A 23,047-nucleotide genomic window follows, 5' to 3' on the forward strand; every position below is an offset into this window, starting at 1 on the left:
ATGCTGTCTTTTCTGAGTTCCCATTTTAAGAGCTTGTTTTCGAATTATTCTGGTCTTCCTGGAGATGTCATTCCTGTTATTGCCCAGTGTTTTGTCCTGCAGTGCATTCGGTGAACTCTTTTTCCTTTCTTTAAAAGAAAGCGGTCTGGATATCTGCTTACTAATTAGAACAGTTTAACTAACTAATTAATTAATTAATTAATTGCTAGAGACATCTACTATAATTATGGGTTTCAACATTATTTTATCTTATGCTACTTGCTGTTTGGTTTAAAATTTTGGTTTTTTTAAAAATTTTTATTTAAGTCAGGGCATTACTGTGTAGGCCATGGTGGCCTCAAACTTGCCAACTTCTTTCCTTAGCCTTCTGTCTATTGGAGTAGTAAGTACGAACTACCATGTCCAGTTTCAAAATTAATTTCAAGTAAATTTCTATTATTTTTGTATACTCATGTTCATTTAATTTTAATGATTCATGTACATGTGGATACAGGTGCACATGCCTCTATATGAAAGCCATAAGAGGGAATGAGTTCTCTCAGTTGAACTTATAGGTATTTTATGGGGGATGCTGTTAGTTTTATGGGTGCTAGAGTCAGAACTCCAGTCCTTATGATTGCACAGCAAAGACAGGAAACTGCTGAGCCATCTTTCCAGCCATCTTTTACTTTGGTGTTAATAAGATTGGATTTTGTCAATTGTATCACACATTTATTCTTCATGTTTGCCTTACAATTTTATTTTTTTCTTTGATATCATTTTAGTATTTCCTTATCACATTGGTCAGCTATTGTGTGTGCTCTGTTAAATCTTTTCATTTGAAATGTCTGAACACTTTTCCCTTTTTATTAAGGCTGCGAGGTGTGACTGCTGTAAATCCCAAGGCACTCTGAAAGAGCGAGTGCAGTGGCGTGGCGAAATGAAGCATTTCTGTGATCAACACTGCTTACTACGTTTCTATTGTCAGCAAAATGAGCCCAACATGACAACTCAGAAAGGACCTGAAAACCTACATTACGGTATGTCATGTGGCCACTTGAAAACTTTTTATATTCTTAAAAATAAAGAATCCCAAGCATTGGTAATAAACAGTTGATTTTGAAGGTAGTTATTAAGACTGGGTCCTGGCTCACTGGCAGAGTAAGGATGATAGTTTATAGCCCTAGTAAGCTTCTCCCTAAAGAGGTCAGTTTTCTCATAGTTTATGTTCAGATGGAAAATAATAATTGAAATAAATTCCATACTTTCCCTAGGCCGAAGTCCACTGTATGATAATGTTTTATAGATACATTGCTTATTTTATTCCCCCTTAAAAACATGTTTGATGAAAAAAGTATTGGGCATCATTGAGCTAAATTACAGAGAAATTAAACAGAATTAAAAGAACTGTTTTAAAGAATAATCTATCCTGTGACAGCTAACTTCAAATTCAAATAGAAAGTTTCCTGAGCAGATTATGTGCTTGTTGTGGCCTAGAAGGAACAACAAAACTTTTTAGAAGTTGTGGTCTTTTATTTTACTTAAGCAGCAATTCTTAGAGTATCGAATTTTTCCCTAAAGCATACTGTATTCAGAGCGGGCAAAGGGAAAAATTAGTTAATCATTCACTTCCCTCCATATTTTTCATACATTTTTAAATTTGAGATTGTTTGTAAATTTGGGATTGTTTCTTAAAATAGTTTTTCAAAATTGGTAAAACTCACTGATAAGCAGGGATTTATAAAAATGTCAAGAAAGTGTATTTGTCTTATTTTTAAATGTTTATGTTTTTTAGATCAGGGCTGTCAGACGTCCCGAACCAAAATGACAGTGAGTATTTCTCAGTTTGGTGCTGTGATGTGGTTTATAGTATAAGTGAAAGTAATTAGACTGCGTTAATGTGATCACCATGGAAGGTTTTATTTTGTTTACTGTGTTGAGACAGTGGAAACATTCAGCTTCCTTATTAGTAGCAGAGGCTGTCATGCATAATGTGAATCGTTATAGCCTCTACCCACATGGTACGGGAATTGACATAGGAATAGCTTTGATAGGATTGCTCCTTTGTCCCTCTCTGTATTCAGAGGGCATGGATGGGCCAGTGGTAAACAGTTAGAAGGTTCTCAAGAGAAGCAACAAAGGACAGAGTACACGAGCTACACACTAGAGACCAACCTGACAAGGATCTCGCTTGGAGGGAAGCAAGGGAAGTGAAGTTGAAAGTGATATGAAGATCTCTCACTGGATGGCTGCATCTGTGAATCTTTTAAACTTGAAAAATATATAATATAGTCTCTGATCCTATTCTTTTTTTTAGCCTTTTCCTTTCTTTTGGTACAATGCAGCAAATCCTTAATTACCTGTAATGATTACTAGGGAGCATAAGTAATGGTTGGCCATACCATGAAGAACAGCGAGGCACTCTCTACCTTCAGCATGCCACCTCTTTTGGAGCTTCTAGCACCCTTGTTCAAAAGGTCTGTGCTTAAGGAATTGTTCATTGGCATTAGAAAAAGCTTGTGGACCAGCTTATACTGTGGTTAAACAAATCAATAAAGATCTCCAACCAATCTCATCTAGCAGTTTTTCAGAACTCTGAGATGCTTAGGCTCCAACTCAGACATTGTGATTCAGAAAATTATTTAGGTGGTTCTAATATAAAAGTAGATGTGACAATAACCTACAGACATACGCTCTTTATATCCTTGGGTTAGGGTGACATCATGGCTATTAAGACTTGTATCTTTTTTTTTTTCGCATTGTAATCTTTTAGCCCTGTATCCATAGTCAAGAGAAGCTTAGCTGGTTTTTTAAATAAGCTGAAATGTGTTCTATTTCATTCATTCATATGTATATGTATTTAAACACATTTGAGCTATGATAAGTGATAATAGCATGTACAATATAAAACTACGGATTAGAGTAATAAAAAAGGCATAGCCACAATTACCATAAACTATAAAGTAGTATTTAGTATTATCAGAATTCCCAAGCTTTTAAGCTGACAGTTTTTCAAAATTGTACTAATTTATTTTTAGATCAGAAACTTAGGACCTATTTACAAAAAGTGTAATGAATAGCATTGTTGTGTAGCTTTCTGCTTATAGGATGATAATCAGAATTAGAACATTAAACCTCAGCTAGTGCTGGCTGTTTGCACATTTGATATGTTGAGAAAGTTGAACTTGAAGGATGTAAGTTATGTAGATACTGAAGAATCTGGCAAGTGTTTTACAGGAGAATATGAAGAACAGCTTTCTAGAGCTGACAGGAGTGTCTGGTGCTCTTAAGGGCATTGGTAAATTTACTAATAGTTCCTAAGTATCTAGCTTTAAATTACTCAGTTTCTGCAGCCTTGCCATTATATCAATGCTCAGAACATCTTTACAAGCTCATATTGATAGTGCTCAGAATCTGTCAACTGTCTCTATGTCATTCTGTGGTAGATGGGATGAAAAGCATAGGGATGTCTAAAATCGTCTGTAGTTCTACAGCTGTATCATGCTGGAAGGGAGAGAACCTGGCTTTCAGAGAGAAAGAATTAATCTGTTCATTAGGCTAGAATCCTTAGGTTCTAGTCATTTGTGGGAACAAAATCAGAGTGTACTTTACTTCTCTCCTCCTCAGTGTAATCAATTTGAAAATTAAGGCTTTTGATGTGGCCAAGACTTGTAGTCTCAGATACTCAGAATTTGGAGGCAGGAGGCTCAAAGCATCAAGACCTAAGTGGTTTACAGAGTTAAGTTCAAACCTTAAGGCTAACCTAGGAAACTGAGACCCAACTCAAAAAGTTTGTTGCCTTAAATAAGGTTACATGATACAGCCTAGTACCTAAGGTGTTCCAGGATATAAATTTTTTTTTTTAAACAATCTGCATTCTACAAACTTTGAAGGCATGAGGAAGCTGCAAATCTTAGTGTTAGCAAAGAAACTCCCACAGTGGACAACTGCCCAATATTATTACATTAACTCAGCCTGGGGCAGTGTCAAACAAATTACTATTAACTTATTGATGGAGAAATGTTTGTTAGACTAAGGAGTTTTGAAGGCTCTGAATTCTGGTAAATGGAAATAGAAATGTTAAAACATAATTTAGGGGTTGGAGAGACAGCTCAGCAATTAAAAGCACTTACTGCTCTTGGAGAGGACCTGGGTTTGGTTTCCAGCATACATGGTAGCTCACAACCATCTGTAACTACAGTTTCAGGGAATCTGATGCCCACTTCTGACCTCTTCAGGCACTAGGCACACACATGATACATACATGCACACAGGCAAATACTCATATACATGAAATAAAGATACATAAAAAATTTTAAAGTCCACATAGTTTATGTTGTGCAGTGAATGGGTAGGAAAGGCTTTGGTAACATAAAAGGAGATAGTTACAGACAGAATGGATGTCTTGAAAAAACTGTCAGTGTCAAGGAGAAATATGACCGTGTGCTTAAAACACGGCATCAGAGTTAAGTACCACGTGTGTATATGCTTTGTATCATGTATCATAGTGCCTAAAAGATTGGAGGCAAATCAGCCAACCACAGGAGACTAAAGGAGTTGGCTTGGGAGGGAAAAACTGGTGCTACCAAGTCACAAGCTCTAGTTCGACTAACCTCTCCCTTGGTTTCACGAATTTCACCAAAGTTGAAAGATAAAAATCAACCACTATACCTCTGTATCATAGACCTCACGCTCTACCAGAGCAAAACTTAGTGTATTTATAATTAAACTTCAAAGCGAAGTCTTTGTTCTGTGTATTTTCAGGATTTTAATTTATAGTGACATTACTCTGTAGAGTGAATTTCTGCTGCTAACCAGTGTTTAGATCCACATTGATCCTTCAGATTATGACTGGTAATCTAAGAGTAATAATATTTGGTTATACCTTCCCACTTTTTGTGGAAGTCTACTTAGGAGTTGGTAAACAGTGAGCTGGGCATGGTGGCATATTCCAGCACTCTGGAGGCAAAGGCATGTAAATCTCTATGAGTTTGAACAGTTTGGTCTGCGTTCTGAGTTCCAGGCCAGTCAGAACTACATAGTAAGACTCTGTCTCAAGAAAGAAAAGAAGAAAGACAGAGGAATAGAGGAAAGAAAACATGATCAGTACCAGGAAGATGTTAAAGTTACAAAAATAAAATTTCTCTTTGCTTCTCTGTAGGGCTCAGCACCACCCCCTTCTCCTACACCAAACAAAGAGATGAAGAATAAAGCAATTCTTTGCAAACCTTTAACAATGACAAAAGCAACTTACTGTAAGCCTCACATGCAGACCAAATCTTGTCAGACAGGTAAGTTGGGAACTGTTGAATTGTACCTCCTCCTTAGACCATACTGATGTAAAGTGCATGCTTTCCTGGAGTGAAAGGCTGCAGGATGGGTTTGCTAGGGTATTGTATCTTTTTCTTTTGACTTCTTTTCATCTATGTGATTCTCTTTTTATATTGTCTTGAGGACAAAGCATATTAATTAAATTGTGATCTCTTAGTCAGTGGTTAAAAGTCTAGGGTCTAACTTGTTAAAAAAAAAAACCACACAATCCTATAAAACTTTTACTGAACCGATAGCTACATTTGCATGCTTCCTGTTGAGAAAATGGTTTCTTTGTGGTCTATGATAGTTTTATTTCCTCCTGTTCAGAAAGATATTAAATAATTTATTTAGATACTTGTTTCACATTTGCAGCATTAACTGTTTCTGTTTTTCACTTCTTTTTGATTTTTTTTCCTTTAGGATTCTGTCTTGCTGTATAGCTCAGATTTTTCTTGAATTTAATCCTTTTGCATGCTGGGATTACAGGATGGACTATTGTGCAGCTCAGTGTTTGCTGCATTTTAATAGTTTAAGTAAATAGACTGAGGTGAATTGTCAGGACAGTATGCTGGATATCAAAGTGTATTTTTAAAGGATATATTTTCATTTTTTAAAGAAGTTGTTATGTAGTGTTTGTTAAAATAGGTGTTGCAGAAATCTTTTTATCAAATCTTGTAGAAACTAAAAATTTCTTTTAAATGAATACAAAGTTACTTTCTTTTGTTAAGTTTCCAGTTATTATGTTAACATTAATACAGTTAATATTGTTTATTGAAATCAGTTAACCAAAGACACAAAAAGCCATGTGTAAGAAAAAGTCATGCTTTGTGGTTATATGCTTTTAATTGCTCGCTTAGGAAGACAGAAGCAGAGGCATCTATTAATTTAAGTCCAGCTTGGTCACAAAACAAGTTTAACCCCTCCCACCTGACCCCCCCCCCCAAAAAAAAAAAAAAAAGAAAAAAAGAAAAAAAGAAAAACCTGTAATGGTGCCTCATACCTGTAATCTCAGGATATAGGAGACTGAGGCAGGAGGATTGCCGCAAGGTTAAAAGGATTGCCAGCCTTTTGACATGTTTTAATGATTGCTTAAAACAAAACCACAGGCTGTTCTTCCCTACGTCTTGTTTTTCAGATGAGAATTGGAAGACAGAGTACGTCCCAGTGCCTATCCCTGTGCCTGTGTATGTCCCTGTGCCTATGCACATGTACAGCCAGAATATTCCCGTTCCTACCACAGTTCCTGTTCCTGTGCGTGAGATTTTACCCTTTTAGCCTAAGCTTTGGCAGGCAGTTTGGGAAACTTGTCTGTAGTTACTAGCTTGGTAATACTGGCGAAGCTGAACTAATTACAGTTGCTGTGACAAAGTGGATTTAATGAAAGGAGGATTTCATTTTGGTTCATGGTTAAGAACTTCAAAAGAGGTTCTACCTTCTAATGGTTCCACAGCGTTTCAAAACAGCACCAGCAGCTGGGGCCCAAATGTTCAAATACACAAGCCTATGAGGTGGTGTTGACATTTACACCCTGTAGAAGCCATCTGTCCTTTTCTTCCATGGTTAGATTTTGTCAGCTTCTTTTTATGTTAATGCTTTTTATATTTGTTTGTTTGGTCAGTGCAGAGTATTAAGTTGACTGGATAGGTATATTTGCTGTGGCAATACTATATTTTATATTTGAGTTTATTTTCAGAAGTAATTTATTTGAAGCCATAAGGTTTAGACTAGAGGTTCTTAAAATGTTCACTTAATCACAAATCACCTATAATATTTAGAATACTGTCTTTGAGCTTGACTTATTTTTCCTTATCTATCTATCTATCTATCTATCTATCTATCTATCTATTTATTAAAGTATCTATATTCTGGAATTTTCTTGTCATGGTAGACTTCTTAGTTTTGATATTTAGTCTTGCTAAAGACTTTCTTTGATAATGTATTTATATAGTATTAGGTCATGCATTTAATTTGGGAAAATAGCTTGTATTGTTTAGTATACCTAACAGTAAATGCTTCGGTTAGGTGCCCGTTCCTGTGTTTCTGCCTGCTCCATTGGACAGTAGTGAGAAGATTCCTGCCACAGTTGAGGACCTCAAAAGCAAAGTTTCTTCAGATCCTCTTGATTCAGAATTGCTTACAATGACAGATATGATGACTGAAGAGGAGGGGAAAACAGAGGCAGCCAACATCAATAGTGAGCTATACTATTCAGTTTGTTGCTAAGAGGTTTGGGGGATGGGTTCTATGTATTGTCATTATGATAGTATTTAAAGGCATATCCTGTAGCAATACTTAATAAGACGGTAGGAGAAAGGATTATAGCAGAAATATTTTACATTAATAAGCGCACACTTGGGCTCAGTGGTTAAGAGTGCTAGAGAAGACCTAGGTTTGCCTCTCAACACCCACAAGTGTATGTCTTCCTTTAATTCCAGTTCCAGAGGCTCCAGTGTCCTCTTCTGCCATTCACAGGCATGAGACATGCAAGTGGTGCACAAATATACATACATGTACAACTCCTGTACACATAAAACAACAAAAAATTTTTTATAAAGAGAAATACACACTCCACTCTGAGCCATGTATGTTCTAATGCTAAGCTTGATCTCTAGTGGAATAATTTGGTTTATTTTGAGATAGAGATTTTCTATGTGTCCTGGGCCATAAACTCTTGGCCTCAAGAGGTCTTCCAGCCTCCTCTCCTGAAGTAGGTACGGTTGCCACCTACCACACTTACTCAATTGTGTTTTCAAAAAAATCAAACAAAAGGTTTTTTTTTTTTTTAAGATTTATGAGTTTGAGAGTTGCACATGTGTATGGCTGGTACTTGTGGAGCTTAGAAGATAGTGTTATATCTATTGGAAATGGAGTTATAGATGATTGTGTAAGGATTTGAATTCAGTTCAGTTATTTTTCTTAGTAGATTTCTAAGATTTAGTTTTGTGATAGATATTCCCAGTAATACTTTATTTTTTACACTAATCAAATAATTTGCTTTATCTAAACCAGAATTTATCCTTTTTTCTCTTAGGACACTGTTGCTACATAGTGGCATGATTTAATATGAGTGGTTTTTTTTTTTTTTTTTTGGGTGACAAAATGAATGTCCTTTTGAACATTTGTTTCTACCCCTAGCCTTCCGGTAATACTTAGAATCCATTTTTAGTCCTGAACTGCCTGATTCCCTTTATACGAGAAGACAATTAATTGTATTAGTTGTTTTGTAGTGTTCTCAGAGGTTGTAAAATGAAGTGGGTTGTAATTAGTGCTATGGGTTGTTGGTTTTTATTTTATTTGCTTATTTATTTTTTTAGATATGGTTTCTTTGTGTAGCCTTAGCTGTCCTGGAACTAGTGCTGTAGACTAGGGTGGCCTTGAACTCACAGAGATTTGCTTGTCTCTGCTTCCCAAGTGCTGGGATTAGAGGCATGTGCTACCACCACCCAGCTAGGTGTTTGCTTTTAATTTAAAATATAGACACCCACTTAGTCTCTGTGCTCAGGTTTGGGAGGGTGAGTTCTAGGTGTGTCTAATATAGAACAAAATAATACCCCATGGGAAAAAGAATGAGAAACCATGTCATGAATCCTTCATAGAAAAGTTATTTTGTGAACACCTTTATTTCCTAATCGTATACATTTGTCTTATTTTTCTGTCTGGAGAGCTATTGTCACTCTGTAGTGTATATTGGATAGAATGCATGTAACTATACAGCAAAAAAGTTAAGCAGTTCATCCAAACAAATATGGTAGTTATTAACAAGGATATACTGAGTGTAGAAACTTGGTCAAAATTTAAAAATACTGTTTGAAAATCAGTTATTTACCTATATAACTTTTTTCCTGATAAAGAATTGTTTTTATGAATATCAACTTGGGGAAATGACCCCCTCAGTCAAGCGTGAAAACCTGAATGCAGATCCTTAGAACCTATTTAAAAGATCAGGCACAGTGGCTTTTGCCCATAACCTTAGTGTGGATGACAGGGTAGAGTAAGGAGGGAAAGTGAATCCACTAAACAAAGAAAAACACAGGACATCAGCCTTTGGTTTCACCTGCATTCCTGTCTACATGGAAGTACTTATGACACACTGGCAAGTAATGTGTGTGTCTCTCTCACACATACACAAACACATACACACACGGATACTCTAACATAGGAGTTGTTTTGTTGTTATATTAACTTTTAAAAGGGCATAGCCAGAATATATAGGATTAAGAGTTTCCAATTATAGTTATGAATTTTACAGTAGGTTACATATTAATATTGGTATGTACTTTTTCCTTTTTGGAGATTAAATACAGATACTGTTGAGTTTTTTAAAATTTGATTTCTAATGATATTACTGCTTGGTTACAGGTGTAATTATTGAGACAGACATAATTGGCTCAGATCTTACAAAGAACTCTGACCCAGATATACAATCCAATGTGCCCGATGTACCATACGAGCCAGATTTGGATATTGAAATAGATTTCCCCAGAGGTACTTAAATACTACTTTATTACTATTAATTCAAGTTACATAGTTGTATTTAAGGTAATTTATCAACAGTGTTTATATCATTACCTCTTGTCCTCATCATTGTTTCTTTTTTCCATGAGTCCTTTTCAGTGGAGGATGCTGGGGGGGGGGTTGCTTTTCCACTTAGCTATTCTTCTTCCTTTGTTTTTTATTAAAAAAAAAAAAAGAAAAAGAAAAAGAAAAGAAAAAAGAAAACTGAATTAATTTCAGGAACTTTAGAAACTAGAGAAGAATATAATACTTGTTTTTTTTTTTTAAATTCAGAGTTATTGATAGTATTGGGGTAGAGGTAGGGATCATGATTGGGTTTTGCTATAGTCCAGGCTGGCCCCCAACTCATAGCACTCTTTTCAGCCTCTGCTGCTGGGATTATAGGTGTGTGTCAAATGTGTAGCTTGGAAGCATTTTTCTTAATGTTCTTGAAAGCTAAATTCACATTTAAAGGGAAAAAGTAGATTTACTTCTTCTTTAAAAGACATATGCCCTGGGCTGGAGAGATGGCTCAGCAGTTAAGAGTCCTGACTACTTTTCCAGAGGTCCTGAGTTCAGTTCTCAGCAACCACATGGTGCCTCACAACCATCTGTAATAGGATCTCATGTCCTCTTCTGGTGTGTCTGAAGAAAGTGACAGTGTACTCATATAAGTAAAATAAATAAATCTTTTAAAAAAAAAAGACATATGCTCAACTGCTTCTTGCTGTTTAGTGCAGATTAAGTGAAATGTTCCATCTGGGAGTCTTGGCATGCTCCTACAGTCCCAGCACTTGAAGACAGAGGCTGAATTAGAGTTAAGGGCAGCTACTATCAAGCTGCGAGGTCAATCTGATTTAATAAAAGAAAAGTATTTCAAAGCCTTGTGTGATAGTACATACCTGTCGTCCTACTACTAAGCTAGGAGGATTGTAAGCTGTAGACTCTAACATGAGTCCCAGGCCACAAGCAGACAGGTAGAACTATGTTTCTTTTCTCATTTCCCCCTAATTTATGAATTTCCATCGAATGAAATGTCAAACATTCCATGAAAAAGGCTTGATAGATTACACTAGGTTGGCACTTTAGATCTTCTAAGTTTTTGTTGTTTCCTTTTCTAGTATCATACAGTTGTATGATATTTCTGTGTTTATACTTGTTACACATGGTTTTTAGTAGTATGAATAGGATTTTCTCAAAACTCAATACCCTGTTAAGTATGCATCTCCTCGTGCCTATCCTAGCTTCATGTTTATGTAGCATAAACTTGAACTGTTACATTTGAAATAAAATATTTTCTAATTTGTCAGCTGCGGAGGAGCTTGATATGGAAAATGAGTTTTTATTACCACCTGTTTTTGGAGAAGAATACGAGGAGCAGCCCAGACCTCGATCTAAAAAAAAGGTACAGAATTTGTCAATGCTTTTCTGTCTTTTCTTCATTTAATACCTCTGCAGCGGCATGTCAGAGAAAGATGCTGGGTGATTTCCTGTGCCTGACAATATGGGAGGGTAGATGTTAAAATTCATCTTAATACAAGGTCCAAATAGAAAATAGTTGACTTAAAAAGGAAATTCAAGTCTGACCATAACAGAGACTATTCTCTCAGTGAGCATGGTGGCACATATCTGTAACCACTGCATTTGTCTCAGAAGAAAGGAGAAGGGGGAAGGAATTGATGATTTCAATGGATTAAGTTTTTTATTCGTTTTGATGAAGTTAATTAATGAAGAGAGGTATAGCTTGCTAACACAGAGCGAAAGATATTTTGGGAACTAGGGATGTAGCTCAGTTGGTAGAATGTTTGCCTACTGTATAGGAGTGTCTGGGTTTGATTCCCAGCACTTTATAAACTGGGTGTGATGATAGATGCCTCTTAAATCTAGCAAAAGAGGCTAGAGGATCAGCAGTTTACAGCCAGCCTGAAATAAATGTTACACTGTTACACACACACACACACACACACACACACACACACACACACACACACACTCTCACACACTCACACACACCAAAATAACACAGCCAAAGAAGAAAGAAAAACCAGGTATGCACTAGACAGTTTGATCATTCAGAATCTAAATTGGTTTAGTATTCTATGAATAACTTTCTGTGTCTGATTTCCAACATAAGACAAGATCAAAAGACACAAAGAAAATGGCTTTCACAAATTTATCTCAGGAAAGAAAACTGAAAATAAAGGAGTATCAACAGTATGAAGAAGGTGATAAATGTTAGAGCATAGTGAGTTTGGCGACTACCTGGCCTAAATAATGAGACCCTTTTCCAAAACAGACAAACAGCCTTACCAGCAAACATTAAAAGAAGGCACTGAGGTTTTGACTGAGTGGCAGTGTGATTGCCTAGCATTTGAATGGTCCTGACTTGATCCTCAACACTAAAAAGAAAACAAAGAGGAAACTTCCTTTTTCCTTTTTGTTGTTTTGTTATTTTAAGACAAGGTTTCTCTGTGTCTGGGCTGTTCTAGAACTTGTTCTGTATACCATGCTGGTCTGTTAAACCCAGAGATATACCTACCTCTGCCTCCTGAGGTAGGATTAAGGTTGTGTGCTACCATGGCTGGCCAAGAGTAAATTTCTTATATGTTTAAGATATTAGAAAGTTCTTCAGTCCCAAAGTGACATTTAGAATCCTATTTTAATTTTATACTTTTTACTCTGATTTTATTATATAAAAGTGATTTGTATACAAACACTCATGGATTTGGATTTCAAGAAGCAGTATAGATAACTGTCATTAGCTCTCAGAGTACCAACCAATTCTAACACAAATAAAATTCTTTTTGAGTTACCTTTGTTTAAAGATGACTTGCATAGATGTCATGAAATAATATAGTCTCAGAGAAAGAATTTACAGTGTTATTTTTTTACCAGGGAACCAAGAGAAAGGCTGTATCAGGATACCAGTCTCATGATGATAGTTCTGACAATTCAGAATGCAGTTTTCCTTTCAAGTATACATACGGTGTAAATGCGTGGAAACATTGGGTCAAAACTAGGCAACTTGATGAAGATCTTCTGGTATTAGATGAGCTAAAATCCTGTAAGTGTTTTGGTTTTATTATCCTAAGTTCTGTTTAAAAATCTGTTTCTGTACTCAATTACTTTTTAATGTGCATGAGTGTTTTGACTACATGCCTGGTGTCTACCAAAGCCAGAAGAGGATGTTGGATTTCCTAGAACTGAAGTTACAGAAAGTTGTGAGCTGCCATGTGTGTGCTGAGAATCAACCTGGGTCCTATTAGAAGAGTAGCCCTTGACTTAATGTCTGAGTCATCTCTCCGACCTCATGATTCAGTTTTAATTTATTAAAATTAAAAGCATGTATTCTCTTTGTGTGTGTGTGTGTGTGTGTGTGTGTGTGTGTGTGTGTGAGAGAGAGAGAGAGAGAGAGAGAGAGAGAGAGAGAGAGAGAGAGAGACCCAATGGAAGCCAAAAAAGGACACCATAGTTAAAGCCGGAATTAAAGGCAGTTATGAGCTGTGCAATATAAGTGTAGATTACTAAGTGTAGATTACTGATTATTTTTATTTCTTTTTAGCTAAATCAGTAAAGTTAAAAGAAGATCTACTCTCTCATACCACAGCTGAGCTTAACTATGGGTTAGCCCATTTTGTCAATGAGATCCGACGACCAAATGGAGAGAATTATGCACCCGACAGCATCTATTATCTATGCCTTGGTATACAGGAGGTAAGCTTTCGTATATGATGTCACTAAGAAAAGTTCTGGCAATTGTTTGTTTGCTGGAACTTTTAGAAAGCTTTTCATTTAACTTACATGTGTGGTGTGTGTGTGTGTGTGTGTGTGTGGACAAATGTGTGTTTTGGTGCCCAAAGAGGCCAGAAGAGAGTGTCAAATACCTTGGAGGTAGTGTTTTTAGGTGTTTGTGAGCTGTCTGATGTGAGTGCTAACATCTGAATTCTTATCCTCATGGTTTCTCAGTGAGTGCTCTTAGCTGAGCCATCTCTCCAATCTGTTTTCTGGGATTTCTATTGGGCTAACCAGGAGAACTAGAATATAATCTCTTTGGAAATACTTAGGGTACTTAAGGAACTTTTCTAAGATATTTTATGCTTTTCTGTAATAGTATACATGTTCCTTACACCTTCGAGTTCTTTGGAACAAACAACAGTTGACTTAAGTCGAGTGCTCCCCTCCCTGCTTTTAACAGGATTTCACTGTTGTAGCGCTGTCTGACTTGAGACTCACAGAAACCCACTTGCCTCTGTCTCTCACATGCTGAAATTAGCATGTGCACCACCACACTCAGGTTCATGCATCTTTTGTGAGTCTAATAGCATCGTGTATTTGGGCATGACATTCCTTTTTAGTAGTTGCAAGTAAATGAATTCATAGACTAGCTACAGAGTTTTCTTTAGAGTGACTGATGTTTTTATATAAGTATAGGGCATAAGTATAAGTATACTTATACTTAAGTATATATACTTAACCCACACTAGCAATGCTAAGTAACTGTACATGTTCCTTGTTTTATCTGTCTAGTTAAGGAGACATTATTTTTGACCATGCAGATGTAAAGATCAACTACTTTTTTGTATGAAGCAGAACACTAGAGTTCAGTGGGAAAAGGATAGGAAATTTTAGACTTTTCTTGTTATTTTTATCCAGTGATATATTTTTGTTGTATTTTAGAGTTCTATATAAAATTTTATTTAAAAGGACCTCCTGCTAAACACATCCTAAAAATGAGCTTCTAGGTTTTGGTTACATAATTGGTTAGTGTCAAGAGTTTGTTTTCTGTTGGTTTAGTGATACTTTCATTCTTTAAGAATCTCACGCCGGGCGGTGGTGGCGCACGCCTTTAATCCCAGCACTTGGGAGGCTGAGTCTGGCAGATTTCTGAGTTCGAGGCCAGCCTGGTCTAGTGAGTTCCAGGACAGCCAGGGCTACACAGAGAAACCCTGTCTCAAACAAAACAAAACAAAACAAAACAAAACAAAACAAAACAAAAAAACCCAAAAGAACTCATCGTGTAGTTTGATAGATTCTTCCCCGTCTACTCCTCTAGAATGCACCCCCAGCTCCCTACTCTGTTTAAGGAGGCATTGACCTTTTGACACTGGCTGTCTAAATTCAAGACTCACTCACCTCTTAATGTATCATCACCCCCAGCTTTTGTTGATTTTTAAGTCAGAGTAAGACCTTAAAAGACATATGCCAAAATGGTGGGTTTTTTTGTCCTTCTTGTGTCTTATCCATCCAATTTTTCATCCCCTTTTCAAATACTTAAAGCTATGTAAGCTGCCACTGCTTACGCATAGATACATTTCTTTTTTGTATATTCACCTTATGATAGTCATCTTATATATTCTATACCTACTAGTTTTAGTAGGTTTTTTCCTCCTAATCTTTCTGCTTGTATAATCATGTTACTTATCTGTCTGTTCCTTTCATTTTCTTTTTTTGGCATTGTTTTAAATACCATGTTCTTCTTTTCCCCAGTACATTGTAGAATGGAAGTGGTGAGAGAAAAAAACCTTTGGTTCATTTATTGTCTTGGAAGGGCAGTCTTCAGTCTTTTACTGTTGAGTGTGATGGTACCGCCCCTTTTGTTAAACTTCCTGTTACCAGATTGAGGAACTTTTCTTAGTTGACTAAAACCTTTTTGAAACTTTTTTCTTTATTTTTTTCTATTATAATTAGTTGTTGGATTTTTTCAGCTGCTTTTTTGTATCTTTCACATGATCCTAAAATCCTATAGTTTTTCTTCTTTATTAATAGCAGTATAGCAATTCAGATATTAAACCAATATTATGTTTCTAGCATACATTCTACTTACACTTTTTAAAAAATATACATTGCCAGATTAGATTGACTGATGTAACAGTTTTTGTAAGCATTCATGATAGGTAGTATCCACAATTTTTTTTTTTTTTTTCTTTATTTGGCTTTGGAGTAGCAGCGTTCATAAAGTGAATTGAGGGGTGTTTCTTTTTCTTATTTTCTGAAAAAAATCGATGACTATTGTTTAGCTATTCCTTCTATAATATGTAGTGAGATTCACTGATAAAACTATATAGACCTGGATTGATTAATTTTGGATGGGAAGAATGGTTTTAAGTTACTAATTCTTTTAGCTTATTTAGAGATCCTTTGCTTTTGATTCAGAATCACTTTGGCAATTTTGTCTTTGAAGACATTTATGCAAGGTGGGCATGATGGTGTACACTTTTAACCCAGTGTTGAGGCAGCCAAGCGGAAGGATTGTAAGTTTAAGGCCAGCCTGGGCCACATAGTAAGGTCCTGTCTCAAAAAGACAAAATTAGTTGTTAAATTATTGAATTTACTAGCGTAAGGTAATCATTCTCTTAACTTTCTTTTAATTTTGGAAGAGAATGCTCTTTCATTTCCAATATTGTTAATTTATGCCTTGTAGTTTCTTAAACAGTATAGTTAGGAATCAGATTTTTCTACAAAAGACAAAATACTAAATACTTTAGGTTTCACAGAGAAAGAAGAAAAAAATCTAGGATATTATACAATCCCCCTTTCCCTTTATTTATTTATTTATTTATTTATTCATTCATTCATTCATTCACTATTTATTTATTTATTGATTGATTGATTGATTGATTGATTTATCCTGATTGCAGTTCGCTCCCTCTCATCCCAGTCCCACCCTTACAGATCCCTTCCTCCATTACCCCCACCCCTTCTTCTTAGAGAACGGGAAGCCCCTCCTTGGGTACCTTCCCACTCTGGGATATCCAGTCACTGTAGGACTAGGCACATCCTCTCCCATTGAGGCCCAGCAAGGCAGTCCAGTTAGGGGAAGGGGATCCAATGGCAGGCAACAGAATCAGAGACAGCACCCACTCCAATTGTTAGGGGACCCACATGAAGACCAAGCTGCACATCTGTTACAAATGTGTAGGTGGCCTAGATCCAGACCTGGCTTGCTCTTGGTTGGTGGTTCAGTCTCTGTGAGCTCCCATGGGCCCAGGTTAGTTGACTTTGTAGGTCTTTTTGTGGTGTCCTTGACCCCTCCTGTCCACTCAATTCTACTTCTCAACTCTTCCATAAGACTCAAAGCTCCGCCTGATGTTTGACTGTGGGTCTCTATCTGTTTCCATTTGTTGCTAGGTGAAGGCTTTTAGGAGACAGTTATGATAGGCTCCTGTCCGCAAGCATAGTAGAGTATCATTAATAGTGTCAGGGGTTGAATCTTTTACATGGGATAGGTCTCCAGTTGGTCCAGTCATTGCATTCCTTCAATCTCCATCTTTATCCCTGTGCATTTTGTAGGTAGGACAGATTTTGGGTTAATGGTTTTGTGGTTGGGTTTGATGTCCTTCTCCCTCTACTGGAAGTCCTGTCTGGCTATAAGAGGTGGCCACTCAGTCTCCATATTCCCCCATTGTACAAGTTCTTAAATACCTGGTTTAAATATGCCAGTTGGAAAGCTCTGTTCTTTTTGTCAAGGAAAAGCTTTACTATGTAGTCTATGTTGGTCGGAAACTCTTGTGAAGACCTCAAATTTAGAGGAATCCTTGTGTCCCTGCCTGATGGAAGTTACAGGCACACAGCCATTGCTGGCTTTCTGTGGGTGCCGGGAATTTGAACTTGGTAGGGTGGCTTTTGTCCACTGAGCTGTCACTCCAGCCTCCGTAAATAGTAACTTGACATTATCCCAGAATTTCTTCTAGTGTTTTATCCTTGAGTATTCTATAGGTAAGAATGTAGTAAAGATTTTGTTTTAAAGCTGCAAACAATGTTTATTAAATTTAAGAAGCAGTAAAACAATGGCCTGTGTAGTTAATTTAAATTCTATACAAATGAGAAGTTTTCAGTAATTATAAAATACATTCAACTTAGAGGCTTTGAGCCTCTAAGACTACATTTATAGAATATAAGTAAATTTATAATATTTATGCCATGAACTTGAATTTTACTAATCCTTCAGTTTAATTTTTTTCTATTTACTGGCCATTTGCTTGGGCTTTGGAGATTAACATACTCCTGTTGATAAATTACATTTGCTGACTGCTAATAATTGATTTTCTGTGTACCCATGCTAAATGTTCACTGTTTTTGGTTTGTTCTGATAAGGAAAGATGAGTTGAATAGTAGCTTATCCGAGATACACAATTTGTATGTGTAAGTCTGGATCAGATGTGGTAGCATAGTACTCGGGAGGCTGAGGCAGGTAGGCTCGGGAATGTGAGGTCAGCCTTGACTACGTAATGAGTTTATGGCCTTGCCTAGGCTACGTAGCCCTGTCTCAAAGTAATCAAGTAGAATCTGAGCAGTTTGACTTTAAAAATCGTTATAAACCAGGAATAGTGGTACATGCCAGCCTATATGAGGCAGGAGGGTTGTGAGTTTGAGACTCGTATGGGCAGTGAAGGAGAATAGCAAGGAGGCCACAATAATAAGCTTCATTCAAGTACTTGAAATATTTATACCAAGGAGTGTTGGTAGCACAGTTTCAGAACAAATTAATTTTACCAAAGTATCTCAGGGGAAGGTGTGACAACAGGCTGAGGAGATGGCTCAGTTGGTAAATTGCTTGCAGAACAAGCATTAGGACCAGAATGTGGATCTCTAGCACCTTATAAAAAGCCAGGTGTGTTGCTGACTGCTTGTAATCCCAGGGCTGGGAAGGCAGATAGGAAGAACCAAGTGAGCTCCATGTTTAGTAAGGGATAAGGGACCCTGTCTCACAAACAAACACACACACACACACACACACACACACACACACACACACACACACACACACACTAATATGAAAGACTTTTTTAAATTGAATTTTTTGAAACACAGGTAGAACATTTCGTAGATCGAAGGAATGAGAGTCGAATGACATCCTTAGAAGACAGATTCAGAGCATGGTTTCCCAGGAACCATGTTTAACATGGCTGGAATATCAGGTGTGACGTCATACCAGAAAGGGCCTGGATTTGTTTATAAATTGTTTAATTTTCAAGTATAAGGATTTTTTCTGTTTTGGTTTCTGCTGTACTAGAGATAAAAGCCCCAGCACTTGAGTATACTAGACATGTTCCCCCTCGTGCTGCATACCTGTTTAGGTTCTCAGCGTTTTCAAAAGCACACCGTGTATATGCTTACACACATTTTTTTTTTTTTTTTTTTTGGGCAGAGGAAGGGAAGAACATAGGCAGACAGCTCTTTATTGTCTTCCTTTAATCATTAATCTTTAAAATATATATCTTTTCTCCGTGTATGATATGAACATATTCTATATATTATTTGACAGACTGATGAGAGAGAGTGTGTGATGTGTGTGTATGATGAAGGTCTGTGTGTACCACACTGCACAGATGGCAGTCAGGACAGTCTTGCAGAGTGGGTTCTGAAAAAACTACCTTGGGTTGTCACGCTCTTGCATGGCAAATGCTTTACCTGCAGAGCCATCTCACTGGTTCCAAACTGATATTTCTTACCCAGTTTTTACATTCAGGATTCTGTGTTATACTTTCCAGCTTTGCATGTTTTAAGTAACAGGTTAATTGGGAATTTATGATTTTTTAACTTGTACACACATACCCAAGTACAGTAATCTCTTATATTTTATTAGAATTCTTGTTTTTCCTAAACATAAAGCTTTTTTTTCTTAAGAAATGCAAAGTGTGATACATTCACTGTTTATAATTAGCTGGTTTTCCTTCAATAATTTTTTTTTGTAGTACTTATGTGGTAGTAATCGAAAGGACAACATATTTATTGATCCAGGATACCAGATGTTTGAGCAAGAACTGAATAAAATACTCCGAAGTTGGCAACCAAGCATACTTCCAGATGGTAATGCTATTTTAAATATGTGTTGATAGTTGATAATGGAATTGTTATTTTTACAGAAAGTTTGTTAAGTATATATAGGAAGTAATTTAAGTTACAATGGAAGAGCTTGTGAACGTGAGCTCATATGCAGATAAATAATAACTAATGTTTGTGAAGAACTTAGTAAAACCTGTGGCCTACTTTCTTTGTAGTACAAAGCTAGATTGTCTTAAGACCTGCAATGTAGATTCTTATGTGACTAAAATAATACTTGTTTATGGGAATCGTGTTGTTTTTTAAGAATTATACAGATTTAAAATTATTTTCTGGTCATAATGTCCTTTTCTTACTGAGGGACAGAAATAAGCATCCTGTACCTTTGTTTCTCAACTTATGTGTAGTTAAAGGAACTAATATGTAATTACGGGTTCATTCACAGTGATCTAATGTAGTAGTAGATTGACTTAGGGCTATTTTAAATTCACTTTACTTCTAGATAGTCAAATTGAAACTGGTATTTATAATTCTTTTAAAGTAGTTTTTTCTATTTAAGGGTCAATATTCTCTCGAGTTGAAGAAGACTATCTCTGGAGGATAAAACAACTAGGATCCCACTCTCCAGTAGCACTTTTGAATACCCTATTCTACTTTAACACTAAATATTTTGGCCTGAAAACAGTGGAACAACATTTAAGACTTTCCTTTGGCACTGTGTTTAGGCATTGGAAAAAAAATCCTTTAACAATGGAAAATAAAGCATGTCTTCGCTATCAGGTGTCTTCCTTATGTGGAACAGACAATGAAGGTAGTGTAACTTTTTATTAAAAACAAGACTTATCTCTATTTTATATGCATGAATGTATTTTTCCAGCATGAATATATGTGTGCATCATATATTTCAGTGTTTGCAGTTGTCATAAGAGGGTGTCAGATCCCTTGGAACTGGGGTATGAATGATTGCGATTCACCATGTAGATGCAGGGAACTCAACCTAGGACTTCTGCAGGAGCAATAAGTGCTCTTAACCTCTAAGCCATCACTGACCCTGATAGTATAGCATTTTTATTTGGAGATTGTCTGTGGTGGGAATAGTCAAACTTGCCTTACTGAAGTTCACCTTTGCCATTCATTAAGAGACTAAAGACAATTACTTTAATAAAACACAACAAACAGTGTATTTCCAGGGTTTGTTATTGTTTTGGTTTTGTTTGTTTCTTTTTGAGATGAGGTCTCACTATGTTGTATTGGCTAGTTTGGAACTCCCTGTGTAGATCAGGATTGCCTCAAACTCCTAGAGATCCATTTGCTGCCTTCAAATGTCTTATTGTTGTAGTTGGTTTTGAGATACAATACCTAGTCCAAACTGGCCTTAAGCCATATAGCAAAGAATGACCTTGGATCTGTGATCCTCCCTATCCTGAGACTACAGGCATGAACCACTATACCTGTTTTTAAGCTGAGCCTCTAGGATCCTTTTCTTGGAAAAATTGTACATTACTAAAAGCTGTCACACAGAAAATCCTGAAGGGCACCTAATCCTATGTTACTAAAACAGGTACTAAGGGTAAATAGTAATGCCTTCCCATAGAATTAGTTTTAGGGGGTTGTGGGATAACTCAGTGGGTAAAACTATTTGCTGTGCAAGTCTGACCACCTGAATTGGAGTTCTTGGAGCCCACATAAAATAGCAGATGCAGTAGAGTGGGGAGAGGAGAGACAGAATCACCAGGAAGCTCCTAGGCCAGCTGTCCTGGAGTATCCAGTGCAGTAGCAGAGACAGAAAGAGCCCTGCCTTGGAGAGGTGGCAGTTGTATACCCACATTCACACATGTGTCACACATACACACAAGCTCACAGGAAAGGAAAAAGATTGGTGTAGGAGCCTTACTTTTGTTGTTGTTGTTAAAGATAAAATTGCTACTGGAAAACGAAAACATGAAGATGATGAGCCAGTATTTGAACAAGTTGAAAACACAGCCAACCCTTCTAGATGTCCTGTGAAAATGTTTGAATGCTACTTGTCTAAAAGGTGAATGAAAATTAATGATATTTGACTGAAATTATATAGTACTGGGGAGTTTAACTTGGGGTCGCCTGCCTACGAGATGTAAGTGCTCTACTACTGCTACATCCTTTGCCTAGTACTTTTAAAAGATGTCGGTTGACTTTAACACTATTAAGAAATTAAGGTATTTAATTAATTAAAAAATTTTTTTCTCTCCTTGCTTTAATGGAGTCTTTTTGTTCCAAAGTTATATTTAGCTCTAACTTTAGAGTCCCCTTGTGAAATACCTAGCACATGTACTTTAGGGTCTAGTCCATATTAAGAAATCACTCTTTACTAAAAAATATCACTCCTGTTGTCCCCCTTACATTAGAAAAATTAAGCAGGTCTGTTGATTGCCAATCAGAGATACAAACTTTTGTAGAGAAGTAACTATGTTATGCTTTTGGGATGTTTAGTCTCTGCTTTATCTATTTAGTTGTCCTACTAAACTAGAAAGAGGCCACATGCTATAAATAAGTAGTTCATGGCACATGGCTTTACACAAACAGTTTGCTGGTCATTGTCTGCCAGCTTCTAGTGCAAAGGTAGGTGTGTTTAAAAGTAGGTAGAAGGAGTAGAGGTAGAAATAAAATGCTTAGATGCGAGTGGAAGCAGTCTTTGAAGACAGTTTTTGAAAGACCCTTTTCAGTTACGTGACTGCCATCTTCCCGTCTAAAAGCAGTGCACACTGGGAACTACCGAAGAGCTGAGGACCCAAGGACTGTCTCATTTTGAGTGTTGTGAGTGTTGTTTTAAATAAGCACCCTGACTTTCAGTAAGAGAAAGTATGCTGTGTTGTACATTGTAAACAACTTTCCAAATCATAGTGTGATTTTCAGGGTGGTTCTCATGAATTAGTAAAAACATGAATGTCATCTCTAGCATGACCATGTATCTAACTGTGGCATAAGGGTAGCTTTCTTTAGCTCTGTTCTGGACCATCAGTTTAGTTTTGTGGATTTCCAGTGCTGGTAACGATTTTCCAGGTGTGTGTGAATTCCTTTTTGGGAATTTGATGTTTTTTTCTATTGTACAGTGCAGTAAGACTTTTTCTGTGTTATGTATTTTCATCATTTTAGGTCACATTTTTCACATTTCCTTTTTCCTGAAATGAACATACACACTTAATGTGATTGAGATTGTAATTTGCACCATTAGAATAATGACTAAAATGATAGTATATATATTAATGAAGTCTTGGATTTATGAAATAAGAAGCTCAGTTGTATTTGGGAACTAATCCTTTATCATAAAAACTTGAGACACCAGTTTACTGATCTGTTGTTATTGCAGTTAATGAAGCAGGGGCTCTGAGCACATCTGTTGTTTAGGGCTGAGCTATTCTTGAAAGAAGTACATTTGTTGGGAAATTTGTTATGTTTTGTGAAATTTACCTTTTTCTTTTTCTTTTTTTTCTTTTTCCTC

The 23,047-nt window shown here is 36.6% G+C and overlaps 1 protein-coding gene across 2 annotated transcripts in view; it reads left to right on the forward strand.

Moving 5' to 3' along the window:
• Zmym2 (zinc finger MYM-type containing 2) overlaps positions 1-23,047 on the forward strand; it is a 74,287-nt gene that overhangs the window by 48,558 nt on the left and 2,682 nt on the right. For both annotated transcript variants that reach the window (XM_021203976.2, XM_029541859.1), the window contains exons 13-24: positions 854-1,019; positions 1,775-1,809; positions 5,141-5,270; positions 6,428-6,543; positions 7,315-7,486; positions 9,652-9,777; positions 11,097-11,191; positions 12,682-12,850; positions 13,349-13,500; positions 19,482-19,596; positions 20,129-20,380; positions 21,484-21,604. In XM_021203976.2, the coding sequence (XP_021059635.1) occupies positions 854-1,019; positions 1,775-1,809; positions 5,141-5,270; positions 6,428-6,543; positions 7,315-7,486; positions 9,652-9,777; positions 11,097-11,191; positions 12,682-12,850; positions 13,349-13,500; positions 19,482-19,596; positions 20,129-20,380; positions 21,484-21,604 (1,649 nt within the window). The remainder of the gene's footprint in view (positions 1-853; positions 1,020-1,774; positions 1,810-5,140; positions 5,271-6,427; positions 6,544-7,314; positions 7,487-9,651; positions 9,778-11,096; positions 11,192-12,681; positions 12,851-13,348; positions 13,501-19,481; positions 19,597-20,128; positions 20,381-21,483; positions 21,605-23,047) is intronic.

Source organism: Mus pahari, chromosome 8 (assembly GCF_900095145.1).
Source record: "Mus pahari chromosome 8, PAHARI_EIJ_v1.1, whole genome shotgun sequence".
In the NCBI taxonomy this organism is placed as follows: Eukaryota; Metazoa; Chordata; class Mammalia; order Rodentia; family Muridae; genus Mus; species Mus pahari.